Consider the following 19808-nt stretch of genomic DNA (forward strand, 5'->3'; position numbering starts at 1 on the left):
CCTGACAATTTATTACTAAACAAAATTTCAAAAATTTTATTTTTTTATAAATACTTCTTCTATGACCAATATTAACATAAATATAATTCAATTAATATATGGTTATTTTAATAATATTTTACATATTCTACATTTTTTTTAATATTGAAATCAAGTTTTAAAAATTAATTTTTTTTTAAATTTGACTAACCATTTTAAATATTTATTAAAAAGTGCAATTGTAAGAAACAAATTAATTATTAAAGGGCAGATATATATTTGGATAAAATCTAAAATAAATTAATAAAGAAATCATAGAAGTTTAATTAAAGTTTAATTAAATTAAAATAACAAACAGTAAATAGAAAAATAAAGAAAATAATGCATCAATTCCCTAGTTCGATTTCAGAGTCGGGACCCGGGCGAATGCGTTTATCGCAGGTTCGCTTGAAGCCCTAAGGATCCATTTCGAAGACCGGAAATTACAGCGGCGACCGGCGCCGAGCTCGTCGGAGTCGTCGTGGAATCGCAAGAACGAAGAAAGAGTGCGAAGCAGCTCGGAAGCTTGTGTGAAAGACGACGCTGGTTAGTGTCGATATGTTCTGGCACTAAGCAATTTTTCCTTTTTTCTTTTTCTGTTATGGACGAATTTCCGTTATGTAGCTGAGATTTTGATGAAAAAGGTACAGAGAAATTATAGGATTTTTGTTCACAATGTTCTATAAATGATGTGCGAAAGTACTGCAAGCTAAGCGGTTTGTGTATGCTTGTTTTTGAGGATTTTACTTTTGAACTCTGAGGAGTAAGTCAAATGTAGTTTATTAATACTTACTTTCAATTTGGAGTTGTTTGATGATAAGAAATGGGGATGGGACGAAATTATAGCTTTTGATTGTTTCGAGGATGATTAATGATCTGTTTCTTTGCGAAATTATAGCTTTTGATTGCTTGGAGCATGATTAATTATCTGTTTCTTTGCGAAATTTGTGCCTGCAGACTGAAGATTTTGTGGAGATTGTTATCCAGCTGATAACTGATAGAGAATTCTCGATAGCTAATGGATCGGCAGTCTCAAGATTATGCAGCTGCTTCTGCTATGGCTTATGCCCAACAGCAGAGACAGGCAACTAATCTGCAACAGCAGCAGCCATTTGGATTTCATGGCCAACATCAACAATTTCCTCCATCTGTTCCGGGTCCTCCTTTCCTACCGCCGCATCCTGCTATGCAACAGTTCCCTTATCACCACCCTATGCAGCAGCAGCAGCCACAGCCCCACCCACATCATCCACCCCACCCCCACCTTCTTCATCTTCAACAGCAGCAGCCACCACCAGCTTTTGCTCCTCATTTACCCCCTCCCATGGGTCATTCACCTTTCCATGGTCCATATGATTCTGCTCCTCCACCAGTTCCACCTCCTTTAGACCCTGAGCTCCAAAAACGGATAGACAAACTTGTGGAGTATATCATAAAGAATGGCCCTGAATTTGAATCCATGATACGTGAAAAGCAACAGGACAACCCAGCATATGGCTTTCTCTTTGGTGGGGAGGGGCACGGTTACTACCGTTATAAGCTTTGGCTAATGACTCGCCCCCACCTTGGAGGACCCTTCAACCCTCCCTTTCCATCTTCATCCATGCCCATGTTGCACCCTCATCCAAATCCTATGACAAGTCCATCTCCCCTTAATGCTCCTCCATTGAATGCTTCTGCATCAATAATTGGGGGTCCTCAAATGCATCAAACTTCTTTTGCTTCTTTCTACGAGCAGCAGCACCATCAACAGGCTTTTGGAGTTCCTGGTCGGTCAGATTATGATCAATCTTCAAAATCTTTTAAAGGGCTTTCTGGACCTCTTCCTTCTGATGTTGCTTTGGAGCTCAACAATGTGCTTAGTAATCTCACTGGTGCTAAAGAATCAATTAAAGGTGCTAAAACTTGGTTCATGCAGCGGTCTCCTTTTGCTCCAGCCATGGCCGAGGCACTTAGAGACATGGTATTTAACATAGATGATTCCGAGAAGCAACTTCATATAATATACCTTGTCAATGACATTCTTTTTGAGAGGTACGCTATCATATGATTGCTTTCGTTATTGTTATTTCAAATCTATCATTTCTTGGTTTAGAGCATTTAGCATGCTGCAGTTCATGATTGTTGTTGAATACCATGTACAGCTTTCTTTGTTTTCTTAAACTTTTGTAAAGTAACTGCTCCTCAACTGAGGGATGTTCTCTCCTTTCTTGCTCCTTAATAGAATCACTTTGTTCTATGTTCTTCTTCAATGGTTCTTGAATGAGTGCGTCAATATTAATGAAGTGCATTGATTGTATTCAAGTTAATTACTTCGTTTCCTGATCACATTCAGTTGATGGTTCTGTTTGTTCTGATAGAAGTTCTATTCAATAAATCATCATTCGTGTTGACAAACTAATCTGATAGCAGTACTACAACATAACTATTTGAAGGGTGAGCTTTTTCCCCATTAAATTTTCTTCCAAATTTTGCAGCATGATGCGAAGAATCAACGCAAAGGACCTTGATAATGAAGCTCTAGCATTCGAACCAGTTTTAGGTTCCATGCTTGCAAGAGTATATCACAACCCTCAAATGAAGGAGGAAAGCCAGTTGAAATTACAGAAGTTGGTACAGTTCTGGGCGTCCAAGGAGATTTATGATCAGAATACTATTAACACACTCGAGGGTGAAATGATTAATGGGATACCAACTAAGGCTTTGCCGGGGCATCCAAAAGAGACACCAGCTTCAGTAGATTCAGCTGCCGGTAGGCCTATCTCGCATTTTTGTCTCTTGTTTTCTCTGTGCATTTGCAGAGTACTATTGTGAGATAATGATGTTTTCAGGTAAAATGGCTATAATCTTTGTTAAACTTCTTCTTGGTGCCACACAGGATTGACGTCGCATACAAATAACCTTACCGTGCACCAGTGGCAACCTGACAGGCAAGGTGCCATTCCAAGTTTTCCCGATCAAGAGCACCCCGATAAGACTGTTCCTGCAGGCCAAACGCTGCCAAGATCCGTGACGCCACAGCAATTTCTACCAAGTGCAATACCCACTGCTGCTTTTGTAAGCTCCATTCCCTTGCCAACTTCTGTACAACCACCAATCCAACAGCCCAATGCCCAATTAATGCCACCTCAGCCTGCTGCTGTGGGTGAAAAACTGCCACCATATCCTTTGTTCCCACCTGGTTTTATCCCTGGAATGGTGAGAAAAATGCAGATTGGAAGTGGAGTCCCATATTCTCCCATGAGCCCTTTGGATATCCCAACGATGATTCCTCCATCCAATATATCTCCCTCTGAAGTTCTTGAGAGAGTGTCTAAGTTCTTTAAAGAGATTGGCGAGGTTAATCCCTCAGAAGGGCCCATGAGTTCTGATTCCAAAGATGACGATTATGAGTACGAGAGAGAACCGCCCGTGCGTAAGGGTGGAGCTTGCATTCCTCCTCCTCCCAACCTTCAGGTTGACCCAGAGACGGGTGCTTATGCTGATGGAAGCGTAGATCGAAAAGGCTCAGGAAGGTTAGGACTCGGAGCATCGTCCAATCCAAACGAGGATAGTCAATATGATGATGTTTATACTTCTTACAGGAAGCAAAGAAGTACCAATTACCATACTTCTATGAGTGCAAGGGCCACAACAAAGTGAAAAGAAACGGATCAATTTATTACTAGGAGTGACCCCATAGTTTGAAACATGTAAGATACCAACTTTTTTCTGTTTACTTCTAAGTTTTGCTGAATTTATTCACCATGCTTAGTTCATTAGCCATCGGACTCGACCCGTTGAATTGTGTATTTAAGTTTTGATCTTAAGAATTGTTTTCTGAGCGGATAAGTCGATATGAAACTAGATTTGTTTCTTTAAGATTGATTCCTCTGGTAAATTGGATAGTGAATTTCGTCCTACAACAGTTGGCTCACTCCATTATTCGTGGAATTTCTTCTTAAATCTGTACTTGATAGAACTCAAAGGCATATCTTGTTTGGCAAAAGCAGATTCAATGTGACATTTCCTTGTCTTCGTTATCACACATTTGTATCTAAGTTTATAAGCATAACATGTGCATGTATTACCATTTTTTACAAAAAAATAAATAAATAAATAAATAGAAATATGTAAAAGTTGACAAATATGAAAAGAAGAAAAAAAAAAAAAAAAGTAGGAAACCATAAACAAGAGAATCAAGTTCATGATATGAACGGATATTGGTAGATATTTTCTTTGTTTGAATAATCAACTCTTCGGACATTATTTAGTATCTCTATCTATTAAGTCGTGCTCGAATCAGCTATTGATCAATTTTTACAGGTATATCGATAAAAATAGAATAAATCGATTGGGTCCATAACTTTAATTAAAAAAAAAAATATGGTGAGAGATATGATGCAAAATATATATTTTCACCTAATATTTGTTACCAAAACTGAGGAGTTTCGTGTAGAGCCGTTTGTGTCTAATTATATTTCTTTTACTTCTTATAAACAAAGAGTACAAAAATATCATATATCTCACCGACAATTATTTACTTTATATTAATTTTCAACATCTATTTAATATTTTGTGTTAAGGAGTTCATAATTTTTAATTATGTATTTAATAAATTATTAACTTATTCATTAGAATTTATTGATTTACAAAACACAAAATTATAAGTCTAAGAGTCCGTTTTATATAGGGTAGTCAGAGTTATTTTAAAAAATTCAAATTGATGACACGTTAAATTAGAAATAAAACCAATTATTTATAAAATTTTAAAATACGTCAAAGATGTATGGACGCAAAATTGAAAATTGATGGATAAATTAGACACAAAAAGAAAAATTAATGATATTCAATTATTAAATATACACAAATTTAAACCTTTAGACCCCCAATTGGTAACTAATCTATTTATAATTTTTTATTTTTAAAAATTATTTTTCAAATTTTACTAAAAAATAAATATTTAGTTTAAAAAATGTAAAATCTAAAAAATAAAATACAGTATAAAAATAAGAATAAAATTTATATTCAACACTTCTAGACAGAACTTGAAATTAGGAGGCTCTATGTTTCACTTTCAACTGCCAAAGTGAAATCCTGTCGGTTGAGATTCCAAACCCATTGACAGTAAAAGTTTTCCAATTCCTCGCCGTGTTTTTTTTTTTAATCGCTCCAAGGTAAGAATCACTATATTATTATGTCCAAGATTGGGACAGTCTTATGGGTAAAAGCTTTCCAATTCCTCGCCGTGTTCTTTTTAATCGCTCAAGGCAAGAATCATTACATTATTTAAATTTAAATAAACTGCCATCTGATTTTCTAAAACATTATTTTAAAAAACTGATAAAAATATTTTTTAAATTTTAAAATAAAATATTAATGTTTTCCTTCGGATTATTTTTTATTTTTATGAAAGTTAATAAAAAAAATTTAAAGATATTTTTATTAATTTAATTTAATAAATAATACGAGCGTAACCGAGTGGGACCCACTCCGTGCAAAGATCTTTAGAAATGCCCTAAACAATGGCAACAAAGCCACTCGTTATGGATCAAACTTTGAGATGGGAATCATGTGGCGATGTTGGGGACGATCGATCGCCTACGTTAAGTCTTAAAAGGCACGTGCTGTGTGTGTACTATTTGCATTTGTTATTTCGCTGTCACGTGCGTCATTTCTTTTATTAACCCGATATTGCCCCTACCATCTCTTAGACCTTAGACCCCTAGCTATAATTATTTACCCATAAATGCCTAAACAACAGAAATTATTAAACTATTTTCCATATTAAACTCTCCTTTGGTACATATATCGTCTAGTCCTGTCCTGTAATTAATAATCACCACCAGAAAAAACGCTGTCGTATTTAAAAGCTTTATTGGCTAAGAAATTGTAGAGTTCAACAAAAAAAAAAATTAATTAATTAAATTACTATTTTAACCCTGTAAATTATTAAAAATATTCATAAAATTTTATATTTTATTTCAAAAATATATATCTAAACTTTCAAATTTGGAATAATATATTTTTTATTCATACACAAAATACGTGTAAGAAACTTACGACATCCTCGCACGTGAATAGACTTATCTATCCTTTATAGATTTACCAAAAAAAATCATTTTTGTTTTTCAAGTATACCATTTTCTTAAATTCACGAATGATTTAAATTAATGACAACTCGAAATTATTTAAATTAATTCATTCCTGCTTTATAATTTTTTAAACCTTTTGAAATTATACTAACAAAAAAATTAATTAAATATTTACAAACCGTTGTCACATGCTATTAATGTTTCAATATTTTATAGAATAGAGTTGATACGTTTCTTGTGCGAGAATTTGCAAGGTTCGTATAGCTCAGGTAAAGATTTTAAGTTTGACTTGATAACCATTTTGTTTCGGTTTCTATTTTTTAAATCATACTTAATTTAATTTAACTTAAGTTTAAAAAAAATGAATGAATAAGAAAAAGAAAACGAGTTTATAAACGAGAACAATTTAAAATGTTAAATTCTTTATATTTATAATTTTATTGAATTAAAATAATATTACAATATTAAAAAAAAGGTATCGCATAGTTGTCCGGCTAAGTGTTGGGTGTGAGTGTGCACTCCAACCCTATGTGGGATGTTTCTAATCACATGTCGTGGAAGTACAGATCTCCTCCCATACCTAAAAAAAAAAAAAAAAAAAAATTACTCAATCACATTCATGTCGATTGGAGAGTAGAACAAAACATTTCTTATAAGGATGTGGAAATCTCTTTCTAATAGATGCGTTTTAAAACATTTCTTATAAAACTGTGGATAAAGCGAACAATATCTACTAGTAGTAGAATTTGATTGTTATAGTGGTATCAGAGTCATATACAAAACGTTGTGTCAACGATAACATTGAGCCTCTAATGGGGTGGATTATGATATCTCATATTGAGTAGAGATTGGAACGAAATATTATAAAAGTGTGGAAATTCCTCATTATCAAACGCGTATTAAAATTGTGAAACTGATGGTGATACGTATCAGGCCAACACATACCATATTTGTTAGAGGTGGGTCTATACTATTACAAATGGGGTATTAGAGCCAAACATTGAGTACCAACGGGGACGCTAGATCATAAAATGGTGGATTGTGAGATCCCACATCGATTGTGATGAATACGAGTGGAAGGTATTTATATGAAATATTAAATATTTTTCTAATTTGATGGGAAACATTTAAGGTAATTAATGTTTTATTTTTTAAAAATTTAAATTTTAGTTTGAGTATTATTTTTTTAAAAGTACACAAATTTGAATAAATTTTTGTTTAAAAAAATTAAATAAGTATATAAAGAATTGACAATTTAATTTGGGATATGGATTTCTTTTTCTTTGGATAACCACTTAAATTCAAAATTATTTTAATACTTTCGCATTTATAGTTTACAAAAAAAAAAAAAAAAAAAAAAAAAAAAAAAAAAAAGAACGAATATTCATTAAGATTCTGTACGTTTAAAACCAAATATAAAAATTTTTATTTAAAAATAAATAAATAAATAAAAAATGTCTCCCCTCATTTTCATTAAGCTATAGTAATAGAAAATTAAGAAGCTAAATAAACAATTTTCTCAAATTTAAAGATAAAATCTCGAGTTTAAGAAGTTAAATCCTTTTATGGGTGCTTTCGAGCATTGGAAAATGAAAGCACTTCGGTGAATATCGTCGTCCGTTTCATAATTTTAAAATGTGTCTATTACGGAGAGGATTTTACACTTTTTTAAGAATGTTTCAGCAAATATTGTCACCACTGACGAGTTACTTATTACCATCAGCCTCACGATTTTAAAATGTTTTACTAGAGAGAGCTTTTCATCCCTGTAACTAATGTTTTGTTTCCTTCTTCAATAGATGTGAGAACTCACCATCCATCTTTAGAGGTTAGTGTTCTCGTTGGCACACTATCCGATGATTGACTCTAATACAATTCGTAATAATTTAAGCTCACTGGCCGTCTTGATCCATCACTTATCAACTCACAATTTTAAAACAATTCTATTTAAAAGAAGTTTATATCCATATAAATAACATTTCTTTTCCTTCTCCAATTATAGTGACATCTTTCATTGGGATTAAAGAAGTGCGGTGGAAGAGAGAGAAATCTGAATCGGCCCCATGATCGAATCCGTCTGGACGTTGGATTAACAGGTGAGACCTGATTTTGACAGTCGGGTTCTTCACGTTCTGTAAATCAAAGGAGAAGATCCCTGTTTTTCGCCTTCCAATTCAAGAATCCAAGTAGGTCAATTCTTATTGACCATATTTCGTCTTCGTTTAGTCAAATTTTCTTCATCTTCTCCACTGTTTCGCTTAGTTAATCCATACGCTTCCTTTCCATTTCACTGTGATATCAAAGTTCTTGAGCTGTTAAAAAAGGCTATTACGTGACCAATACCCCACATGAAGCTGCTGATACCTTTCCTCATAATGTGGTTTCTTCCCCCACGTTGGGTTTTAGAGCGTTCAATTAATTACAAATGAGCCTCTCACTCTCTCTTCTTATTCTCTGCTACATTGATGGAATGATCATCGATTGAACGTTTTTTTGGCTTCGAAATGAGGTTTTGCTAGGAGCTTCTGTGATTTTTGTTTTTGTTTTTGTTTTTCTCGTCTTGGAGATTTGGATTCGTTTGTTTTTCTTTAGATCGTTTAGGGAATGGCTCCTAGATTGGGGTTTCTGTGTCGGTGGGGAAAAGAGAAAGATCCTCAAAAAGGAACTCCGGTGGTTGTGACGATGGAGAAGCCTAACTTCTCCGTCGTGGAGATCGACGGTCCCGACGCCGCATTCCGGCCGGTGGAGAAAAGTAGAGGCAAAAATACCAAACAGGTCACGTGGATTCTTCTTCTAAAGGCCAATCGAGCCGTCGGTTGCATAGCTTGGCTTGTTACAGTTCTCTGGACATTGTTGGGAACAATCAAGAAGAGGCTGATCTACCGGCAAGGAATCGCCATTGAAGGCGGGAAGCTGGGAAGAGGGAAGTTACTGTTTGGAGTTATTAGAGTTTTCTTAGTAACTTCCATTGGGATTCTTGCTTTTGAAATGCTTGCTTATTTCAAAGGCTGGCATTATTTTCAGCATTCTAATCTGCATATTCCTCAGGCTTCTGAGTTGCAAGGATTGCTTCATTCACTCTATGTTGCTTGGTTAACTTGTAGAGCAGAGTACATTGCTCCTCTCATTCAAACACTCTCTAAATTTTGCATTGTTCTGTTCCTTATCCAATCGGTGGATCGTATGATCCTTTGTTTTGGTTGCCTATGGATAAAGTACAAAAGAATTGAACCCAAGATTGAAGGGGATCCCTTCAGGTCGGATGATGTGGAGGGAGGTGGATACAAGTATCCAATGGTTCTTGTTCAAATTCCCATGTGCAACGAACGGGAGGTAATATTCGTTTCGATCGATTTCCTCTTTGTTTCTCTGTTTTAGTATGCCATGATTCTGAGTTCAGGATACTTCATAATTGTTTAGGTTTTCAGAGATTTGATTATCGTAGGAGAGAGGGAAAGTGAACATAGCATGTGAAACAAACAGGCATAGAAAACAAGTGAGATTATAATACATGACGCAATTATGTTGATGTGAGATCCCACGTCGCCTGGAGAGGGGAACAAAGCATTCCTTGTAAGGGTATGGAAACCTCTCCCTAACAAACGGGTTTTAAAACCGTGAGGTTGACGGCGATACTTAGCGATCCAAAGTGGACAATATATGCTAGTGGTGGGCTTGGGCGGTTACAAATGGTATTAGAGCCAGACACCGGGTGGCCCCAGTGAGGACGCTGGGCACTCAAGGGGGTGGGTTGTGAGATCCCATATCGGTTGGAAATGGAACAAAGCACTGCTTGTAAGGGTGTGAAAATCTCTCCCTAACAGACACGTTTTAAAACTGTGAGGCTGACGACGATACATAACGGACGAGAGTAGACAATATCTGATAGCGGTTGAATTGGGCTGCTACAATTGAAGTCGCTATTATAAGTTTTATAATTGGAAATTGAAGTTTCAGAAGATTAAGTTAGATTCCAAATATAACTGGTTTTGTGATCATTTCATGCAGGTCTATGAGCAGTCTATCTCTGCAGTCTGTCAGATTGACTGGCCAAGGGACCATTTACTCATTCAAGTTCTTGATGATTCTGATGATGAGAACATCCAACTGTTAATTAAGGCTGAGGTTGCTAAATGGAGCCATAAGGGGGTGAACATAGTCTATCGCCATCGATTAGTAAGAACGGGATATAAAGCTGGGAATCTGAAATCTGCAATGAGTTGTGATTATGTTAGAGACTATGAGTTTGTTGCAATTTTCGACGCTGACTTTCAACCTAATCCGGATTTTCTAAAGCTGACCGTCCCCCATTTCAAGGTCGAAATAACGAAAAACAGTTTTTCTCCCTGTTCTTTGTTTTTGTAATTTTTGTTAATTTTCCTGTCCCTTTCGTTTTTCTTTGCAGGATAACCCAGAGCTAGGTTTGGTCCAGGCCAGATGGTCGTTTGTGAACCGGGACGAGAACTTGTTGACACGCCTTCAAAACATTAACTTGTGTTTCCACTTTGAGGTCGAACAGCAGGTTAATGGGGTGTTCCTTAATTTCTTTGGTTTCAATGGCACTGCTGGTGTTTGGAGGATTAAGGCACTCGAGGAGTCCGGAGGGTGGCTTGAAAGAACGACAGTAGAGGATATGGACATAGCTGTGAGAGCCCATCTTAACGGCTGGAAATTCGTATTTCTAAATGACGTTAAGGTAATTGAATCTGTCACTTCATTAGCTTGAAGAAACTTCAATTATCAAAAGTTGATCGATCTGTATTAAGACAGTCGATTATGCTTGTTTTCGTATAATCTAAACATTAAGAACTTTTTGAATGTAAAATTCAGGTCCTTTGTGAAGTTCCCGAGTCCTATGAAGCTTATAGGAAGCAGCAACATCGTTGGCATTCTGGTCCTATGCAACTATTCAGATTGTCCCTTCCAGCAGTCATAAGTTCTAAGGTACGGTCTTTACGTTCGGGTTCAGATACTTTAACTATTAGTTGCATTCTGAAGAGACGATGCCTCAAATCTTCAATAATGCAGATATCAGCATGGAAGAAGGCAAATTTGATACTATTGTTCTTTCTATTAAGGAAGCTTATCCTCCCATTCTATTCCTTCACGTTGTTCTGCATAATTCTTCCTCTAACCATGTTCGTACCAGAAGCCGAGCTTCCTGTATGGGTGATCTGTTACGTGCCCATCTTCATGTCGTTACTCAACATTCTTCCATCTCCAAAATCATTTCCTTTTATTGTCCCCTACCTTCTTTTTGAAAACACCATGTCCGTAACCAAATTCAATGCCATGGTGTCTGGCTTATTCCAGTTAGGTAGCTCTTATGAGTGGATTGTGACCAAAAAGGCTGGCAGATCCTCCGAATCCGACTTACTGGCTGCTGCTGAAAGGGACTCTAAGATAACGAATCAAGCGCAGATATATAGAGGCGCTTCGGAGAGCGAGATTTCCGAGTTGACCCACTTAAAGGAGGGCAAAGAAGTCGTCTCTGCACCTGTCAAAAAAGTAAACAAGTTATATCGAAAAGAGCTAGCGCTCGCGTGTCTTTTACTTTTAGCCTCACTCAGGAGTCTCTTGGCTGCACAAGGAGTCCACTTCTACTTCTTGATGTTCCAAGGTGTGACATTCCTCCTTGTAGGCCTTGATCTAATTGGAGAGCAAATGAGCTGACTTTTCACACAAATGAATCCAAGATCAAGGTGGATAAACAGACGGAGGGAATTTAATCCTTGGCAATCAAAGATGCTGAGCCCGACCGACCTCAAATTGAACAAAACAGTCAATATCGGAGTCTTCTTTCTTTTGCACCACCTTTCATCATACTCACTAGTCACCACTTTCATTCTTCCCTTGCATACTCTCATACAGCATCTGTGATTGTTATATCATTCATAAGCCTTTTCAGCAGTTTCTTATTAAGTGTTTGTTATGCAAATAAGTTATCGTTTAGTATCCCAGTCACCATTAATTCTTTCTTGGGTGTAGTTTTGGAATTTCCAATACCCCGTTGTCCACAGGAACCGAACCGAACCAAACTATCCAGTTTGAATCAAGCTGCCTTTGTTGTTGTAGCCTCCTGATTTTGAGGACATGTAAGACAACAAAGTTCACTGTAAATGTACTGTTTCATCCAATTTATTAATATATATATATCATATTTTTTCTCTTCTACATGTACTAGAATTTAGTTGTGGTAGCACAAAGGACAAAGGTAGCGTCAGCAGGGCAAAGATGATGAGAAGAAGGCTAAATGCTTTGGGTGGCTAAGAATTTTGGTTCAGATACACCTTATAAATCCTTATTAGGATCTGATTCTTTTTTCTTAAATTTTTCTTTTCAATGTTGTACTGATTGTGGATGGTGCTTGCTACTGCTATTGTCACTGGTTGGTGGATTGTCACTGTATGGCCCTTTTTCATTTAAAACCTTTGTCCTTTGCCTCTATCTATTGACTTCAAGTCGGCAAGTTGGGACATACCTTGGATTCTCAGGTCAAAAGCGGCTTGTTTGTTCTAACTTCCTAGAGAATATCCATCTGGGAAAACCCTCATACATCATTACATCCTACGAAGTTAAAGAACATTTACACGACATTTAAAAGTAACAAATATATTCTTAAATTTTTATTTTTGTATTAACAATAGATTGAATTTTGTGTATAATAAAATGTTTATGTGAAATAGATTAATAAATTCTAAGAAATGTCAGACAAAATATTGAAGATCCATAAAATAATTAATACCCTGTTTAACACGAACTTTAAAAGATAATAATCCCTATTTTCTCCTGTCCAATAAATTACCATACAAATTTGTACATTATTATCGTAAACACTGCAAAATCAAATAACTACCTTTTAATAATGCCTGTATGAGCTCCATAAATAGAATGGGCTTATCTATCAATATCAACATGTCGGAATATATCAAAATAAATATTTTCATATAAGATGGACATTCAAAAACAGCCCTACCAATCTGAGTCCAAATTACCCGATAGGAACGATTTCAGCGCGCCCCTCTCCCTATCGGTCGAGAGCTATTCCAACAAACCTACAAGTTCAATTGTGATCCATATTCGGCGAAGCAAGATACAAATCTCAATTACATAGACCGTGCATAATTATGTAGGCAGAAAGACCTAGCAAGCTGCAAACTAAGATGAAGGATCAATTGGCAGGCATGGCGACTTCTGATGACAACCCACGGGAACTTATATGTTTCTCTTTGAGAGAAGTGGGGCTTTCAAGCAGATGAGAAATGAACACCAACGTAATAATATAAAGAATCATGGAAAATGGTATTCACCAACAGCAGGAAAATACCACTTACGTGCACGGAAGAGAACTCCCACTAGCATTCAGCTGGGAAGAAGTTGCTCATCTTGAGACAGTTCACTTAAAGACTTCGCCAAGAGAGCACGGCGTAGCAACCGACCCACCGTACAAGCAATTGCAATCAAGGGAGAAGAAAATTAACACGTATAAAAAAAAAAAAAAATTAAAATTTCAAAAGAATGACTCCTAGGCTTAATCACACCCCTCACCTAACCATACTTTGTAAATGCAAACGTCCTAAACCACACCATTATATATACAGAGAAAAAGATATGGTAATAATTGATATGGAATAACATCCTCCTAATGTGATGCAAATGCCATGAAGAAAAGAATGGAATGCTATGCAGATATGCCTAAAAAAGCAGATTTTCTGAAACAATCCCAACCCAAACTTCTGTAGAACAGTTTCATGTACCTGCCAGAAGCATTTGACGTCGTTCCTCATGCTTCAAGTTAATTAAAAAGGAATCCCATAAACATTATGAGAGCATGCAACACAACCGCAGAGTTTCAATCAAATAGTAGCATCTACAGTTGTAGCCGGCTGGGACCTACAACCTTTGAAATTGAAGATCCCAGAGCTGGGCAGTGTAGAACGAAATCCCAGGATAGGGCAGAAGCACAAAAGCAGTGAAGCAGAAGCAGACGACTAGAAGCAGAAAAGCAGTGAAGCAGAAGCAGACGACTAGAAGCAGAAAAGCAGTGAAGCAGTACGAGACGACACCTCAACAAGGAAAAAAAAAAACATACATCTTTAGCAGTGCCCTTCAAGACATTTGCTTTAATAACATTATCAAAAATAAATATGAACTAATGACATTTTAGCATATAGATTCCTACAACTATACTGAAGGGCAAAAAGAAAAACAATTCAAACAGTAGATAGAAAGGACTTATCCAAACTCAAAAGTAGAGGCTGAGGGCGTCGCCCGATTTAAAATGGTCTGTTACGAAGTCCAAGCACTAAAAACACATAGAACCGGAGTAATCCTTTAAACATCCTGTGTAAACTAAGGCAGGTTGAGAAGTCAGTGGTCCTCAGCTCCTGCTCCGACGACGATCCTTTATGCCATTTCTGTAAAAAATTTAAACAGTGTACAAATCAGAACAATGAATATAATTAAAACAAGTTAATGTTTGGAAAAGAGAACATCTGGATGAGCATGCAGAAGACTTACTGCAGATTTGGTGCACAATGAAGGTCCTTCACACAATTATGTAACAAAGAAGAACTAACTAAATCATCTACAACCGCTAGGGAAACAAAAGGAAAAAGAAACTGACAATACAGTATAGCAAACAAATTCTCAGTTAAAACCCACACCAAAAAACCTGCATCCTAAATATTACAGAACAAAGAATGCCTAAAGCTGGAGACATATTTTGCTGTAGCTATAGCAAGCAGACTAGACAGACAAGTTCATGGAGAAGGAATTAAATCTACCAAAGAAAATATATTAAAGAGCCTTACCCATTGGCATAAGGTAGCTCCTCTCTACCACGGTAGGGAGGTGATTTGCTATAGCTACGCCCACGAGGTGACAAGCTGCGGCGTCTTGGAGATCTTCCATGGGGACTGTAACTCCTGAAAAGGAATTAAAAGAGGTCAAAAACCCCAGAGCATATATAATACCAAAGGGAACTATTAACAAAATCCAAATGCAGACACAACTGGGAATAAAAACTAATTTGATACGTTCTAAAAACAAATAAAATAAAAGCTATAAATGCAAGATTTGGCCTCCATGTTCAAACCTGCGACCATAACTTGGACTCCGGCGGTATCGAGGACTGCGGCTACGTCTTCTACCAGCACCACCACCTCCACCGCCACCGCCACCACGTAAACGGCACTCACGAGCAAAATGGCCAGGCTCACCACACTCATAGCATTTCAGATCAGAACCGCCGCCAGAACGACCACGGCCCCCTCCACGGCCTCCACCACCACCTCTAGAATTGTGAGAAAGCTCAACTCTCCAGCCATTCTTCCCTGATTCAGAATTGACAATGTTAGTTACAAATGAATCAGAACAAAACCATAGTTTAGTGTAAATGCATGAACAAAAAACTAAAATAATATCAACCATCATTCAGCAAAATCATGGAAATCACAATGAACAAAATAGTTTGATTGTTATGAATTGTCATTCAACAGGGAAATATTAGCAATACATTGCTAAACAAGTTCGAGCACAAATATGAAGGCAAAGCTAACAAACCATTAACATATCATAAAAAAGAAAGTTGCTTTTACAATAGACTGAAGAACAAAGATCAATAAAATCATAGGAGATCCAGCTAAATGTATATACTAAAGTGAAGGGGTGCCAAAAGTTTGTAAATAAAAAATTAGACATAAAACCATGGAAGATCTCATCAGTGAATAAAGAAACAATAGTGGATAAGATGGCTTGTTTGAAGCTGAAAAGGCATTATGAGCTTAAAGTTGGTTCTCACTTATTCAAAGGACACACATGATTAACTAGTTGTAAGAGAAAGCGGGGAGGAGAAACAGAATGAATCAGTTACTGAAACCATTATTTAATATCATAGTTAAGAAGTGTGTGAAACAATGCACCAATGACTATAAAAATGATGAGTGCATCCAAATACAACACCATATACCAATATAAAAAAAGCAATACAAAAACCAGAAAGGCCCATACATACCATCCAATTCATGGATTGCATCCCGTGCATCTCTGGTATCATCAAAATCTATAAACGCATAACCTGGGGGTCTCCGTGCAACCCATACGCTGAAACACAACATTTGAAAATTGAATAACCAAATGATTAAAATAGATAAAAAAAAAAATGTTTAACTCGTCCTAACACCCAGAAAGTGGGATTTCCTTTTCCCCTATGAATGGTTTAACCCTGAATGAAAATCAGATTATGAATAAGGTAGTGTCAACAAACTTATAAAACTTGGTAAGATAAAATGGCAGAGAAATCAAATATACTTATCGATTAACCACGGTCCTGTGAAATAGGACTTAAGTTAATACTAGGAATTCTTTAACTCATAAAATTAATGGCGCCAAGCCAAATATAGGGGCTGGTAAGAATTTATACCAAGAGTTTAAGTTTTTAAATTTGCCACATATAGCTATGAACTTAGGCTAGATTTCAATAATTAACCAAATAATACGTATTGTCTTGTCTGGCAGATGATGTCTAACAATTAGCAATCGTCTTCAGAATCCAGCAGAAACAGATTGCAGGAAGAAGAACCAAACAGTTGGCCACGAAGTTAAATATACCACACCTTCGAATAACTCCAAACACGCGAAATTCATCTTCAAGCTCGCGCTCAGAGACCCTTGGATCCAAATTCCCAACATATACACGAGACATTGCTTTTCAAGAAACCTGAATCAAACAAGTTACCGAAAAAGAAATGCACAATCATTAACAGAACATCGTCCATTAAAGAACATAAAGACACTTCTATACACTAATTCACATATTATACTCCTAAAAATATTTAAAAACAAACAAACAAACAAGTATAACTTCTCCCGAGAAACCGTTCAACAAATGCCGACTCCCAGAATTCAATTACATAAAATCGAGCATTGATAATCCGATCTACTGACAATCAAACGCTTGGAATCTACAAGCAAACATAAAAATGATAAGAAAACGAATTCAGAAGAACATACCAACAGATCAGAACGAACGATGCACGTATCGAAAAAACCCTAGCAGGCCGAAGGGTTTGTGTAGGTGGGAATATTTTGGGTTTCGGGTACTAGAAAGCTTTTATATCCCTGCCAAATTTAGGTCGGACTTATTGAACTCTTCCTAATAATAGCCTGTATTTTTTTTTGTTTTATCCTATTTTCAAGTAGGATGAGATTATAAATTTACATTTTTATTAGTTATTAATGAATTGCATACCAAATTTAATTAATAACGGAGTTTGAAGATTTAATTTGTTAAGAAAAAAAATATATGATATAATTTTTACTTTATTTTAAAAATATAAAAGGATATTTTATTAAAAGTTTTTATTTTTTTTGGTAAATAAGTTTACATATTTTATTGTCATATTCCAAAATCTAATTAAAACGCAATGTTAAAATCTCATTAAAATATATAAATATTATATAAGTTTATCTTATTTTAATGACTTCATATTAAATAAAATCTTTCGAATCTAAAATAAGTTTTAAGTATCGTATGTCGACCTAATACTAATCTCAAAACTTTAAAATATTTAGGGTACAATGAGGAAGAAGTCAGGGACAACGAGGTCACCGAAATCATCGGGATAATCTATCATTGATTTGAAGGAGATGTTGAAAAGGTTTTGAGTTATCGTTTAATAATTATTAGTGTCGGAAGGGTATAAGATTTTAATTTATGATATTTGAGTTAATTATTTTATTTTTGATTAGTCATATTTTTCTTTATCGAAAAATCGAATAGGCTAAGATTTTGTCGGACCTGCCCATACGCACCTAGTAATTATATAACAGCGGTGTGAATTTTGTTTCGTTCAACTAGAATTATAGGATTGAATGGAGACTTTCATGGAATTAAATATGAGTAAATCTTATAAAATTTTGACAGAAAAGAATATATATATTACAACGTGACACACAATAAATTATTATATTATTATTATTATACGAATTTGGATAAAGTTGAACCTTATTATTATTATTATTATTATTATTATTATTTCATATTAGAAGACAGAAAGTAAATGAGCATAAATGGTCATACAATAAAGAGAGATGGGTATTTTCGTCATTTCATTAAAACATGAGCTTCCTACACGAAGGTGCAGTAGCACACTTCAATTCAACTTCAATAACTCTCTTCCATTACTCTACACGCAAATTCCCCTCATCGGAGACTCGGAGGAGAGGAAAAAAAGTTCCAAACAAATTGGAGGAGAAGAAATGGCCGATTCCGGCACTCAATATGATGTAATCGTCGTCGGCGCCGGCGTAATGGGCAGTTCGACGGCATACCATCTCGCTAAAACAGGGAACAAAGTTCTGATTCTGGAGCAGTTCGATTTTCTTCACCATAGAGGCTCTTCTCATGGAGAATCTCGCACCATACGCGCCACCTATCCGGAGGATTATTATCACAGTCTCGTTATGGAATCTTACGAGCTCTGGCGGACGGCGGAGGCAGAAATTGGTTACAGGGTATATTTTCCGGCGGAGCAGCTCGATATCGGCCATTCCGACGATAAAAGTCTCGCCGCCGCCGTCGATACCTGCAAGAAGCATTCGATCCCGCATCTGGTTCTGGATCGGGAGCAACTGGCGGAGAAGTACTCTGGCAGGGTGGAGATCCCGGCGGACTGGGTGGCGGTGTGGAGCAAGTACGGTGGCGTAATTAAGCCGACGAAGGCGGTTTCGATGTTCCAAACTCTGGCGTTCAAAAACGGCGCTGATTTGAAGGACAACGCGGAAGTGGTGGAGATAAAGAGAGATGGGAGTAGTGGAGGAGTAGTTGTTTCAGTAGCCAATGGGGAGAGATTTAGGGGAAAGAAATGTGTGGTGACAGTTGGAGCTTGGGCTAGAAAGTTAGTTAAATCAGTTGGTGGGATTGAATTGCCAATTCAACCATTGGAGGCTACTGTGTCCTACTGGAGGATCAAGGAGGGAGCTGAGGGGGAGTATGCAATCGGCGGGAACTTTCCGACGTTTGCTAGCTACGGTGACACATATATCTACGGAACGCCATCGTTGGAGTTTCCGGGATTGATTAAGGTAGCCGTGCATGGCGGGCATCGGTGCGACCCGGACAAACGGTCATGGGGGAGTGGGGGGCAGCTGCCGATAACTGCATTAAAGAAGTGGATAGAGGGGAGGTTTGGGGGGAGGGTGGATTCAAGTGAGCCAGTGTCGACACAACTGTGTATGTACTCAATGACGCCAGATGAAGACTTTGTGATTGATTTTTTGGGAGGAGAATTTGGGAAGGATGTGGTAATCGGCGGTGGGTTTTCGGGGCACGGGTTCAAAATGTCGCCAGCGATCGGGAGGATACTGGCAGATCTTGCATTGAAGGGGGTGGCGGAGGGGTTGGAGCTGAAGTATTTCAGGATAGCAAGGTTTGAGGAGAATCCAAAAGGTAATGTCAAGGGCTTTGCAGATCAAGTAAGGCTTCACTAGCACAGCTCCTCTGCAGTTTGTTGTTTCGTTCTTCTTTCTCTCTTGATTTAGAACATTGAATAACTCTTTCTCCTACTTGGCTTACAATAACAATATCCATCTATTTGTGATTCAAACATTTGAATTCTTGATCGATGATTCTGTCATTTATTTTTGACATTTTGTATGTTAAAAAGCTTGTCCTGCCAGAATGTCAAAAAAAACTTGCCCAACTACGTCAAGTAG

The 19808-nt window shown here is 36.7% G+C and overlaps 4 protein-coding genes across 6 annotated transcripts; 3 read left to right on the forward strand and 1 right to left on the reverse strand.

Annotated features, from left to right (window-relative positions):
- Positions 1 to 360: 360 nt before the first annotated feature.
- On the forward strand, positions 361 to 3934 carry LOC111476699 (calcium homeostasis endoplasmic reticulum protein). Its single transcript, XM_023120479.1, has 4 exons — positions 361 to 564; positions 976 to 2052; positions 2496 to 2770; positions 2897 to 3934. Exons 2-4 carry the CDS (start codon positions 1037 to 1039, stop codon positions 3658 to 3660), a joined length of 2055 nt encoding a protein of 684 aa, XP_022976247.1. The 5' UTR covers positions 361 to 564; positions 976 to 1036; the 3' UTR covers positions 3661 to 3934.
- Positions 3935 to 8110: 4176 nt separating this feature from the next.
- Positions 8111 to 12266, forward strand: LOC111476567 (probable xyloglucan glycosyltransferase 5). Its single transcript, XM_023120280.1, has 5 exons — positions 8111 to 9425; positions 10101 to 10409; positions 10498 to 10788; positions 10923 to 11036; positions 11121 to 12266. The coding sequence occupies exons 1-5, from the start codon at positions 8697 to 8699 to the stop codon at positions 11763 to 11765; spliced, it is 2088 nt and encodes a 695-aa protein (XP_022976048.1). The 5' UTR covers positions 8111 to 8696; the 3' UTR covers positions 11766 to 12266.
- Positions 12267 to 13016: 750 nt separating this feature from the next.
- Positions 13017 to 17231, reverse strand: LOC111476499 (serine/arginine-rich splicing factor RSZ22A-like). 3 transcript variants are annotated; one of them, XR_002717083.1, is made up of 7 exons: positions 17110 to 17194; positions 16709 to 16812; positions 16108 to 16196; positions 15190 to 15427; positions 14906 to 15019; positions 13850 to 14509; positions 13017 to 13491 (listed from the first exon to the last, which is right to left on the reverse strand). XR_002717083.1 is itself a non-coding variant. In XM_023120179.1 (6 exons), the coding sequence occupies exons 2-6, from the start codon at positions 16795 to 16797 to the stop codon at positions 14473 to 14475; spliced, it is 567 nt and encodes a 188-aa protein (XP_022975947.1). In that variant the 5' UTR covers positions 16798 to 16812; positions 17106 to 17231; the 3' UTR covers positions 13017 to 14472. The 3 variants fall into 3 exon arrangements, 2 of the variants coding, with proteins under 2 accessions (XP_022975947.1, XP_022975946.1); XM_023120179.1 differs by having other exon boundaries at positions 13017 to 14509; positions 17106 to 17231; XM_023120178.1 differs by having other exon boundaries at positions 13017 to 14509.
- A 962-nt stretch (positions 17232 to 18193) lies between these two features.
- LOC111474391 (probable sarcosine oxidase) lies at positions 18194 to 19702 on the forward strand. Its single transcript, XM_023119500.1, has one exon. It carries the CDS (start codon positions 18354 to 18356, stop codon positions 19581 to 19583), a length of 1230 nt encoding a protein of 409 aa, XP_022975268.1. The 5' UTR covers positions 18194 to 18353; the 3' UTR covers positions 19584 to 19702.
- Positions 19703 to 19808: the final 106 nt, after the last annotated feature.

This window comes from Cucurbita maxima, unplaced genomic scaffold (assembly GCF_002738345.1).
Source record: "Cucurbita maxima cultivar Rimu unplaced genomic scaffold, Cmax_1.0 Cma_Scf00003, whole genome shotgun sequence".
Classification (NCBI taxonomy): Eukaryota; Viridiplantae; Streptophyta; class Magnoliopsida; order Cucurbitales; family Cucurbitaceae; genus Cucurbita; species Cucurbita maxima.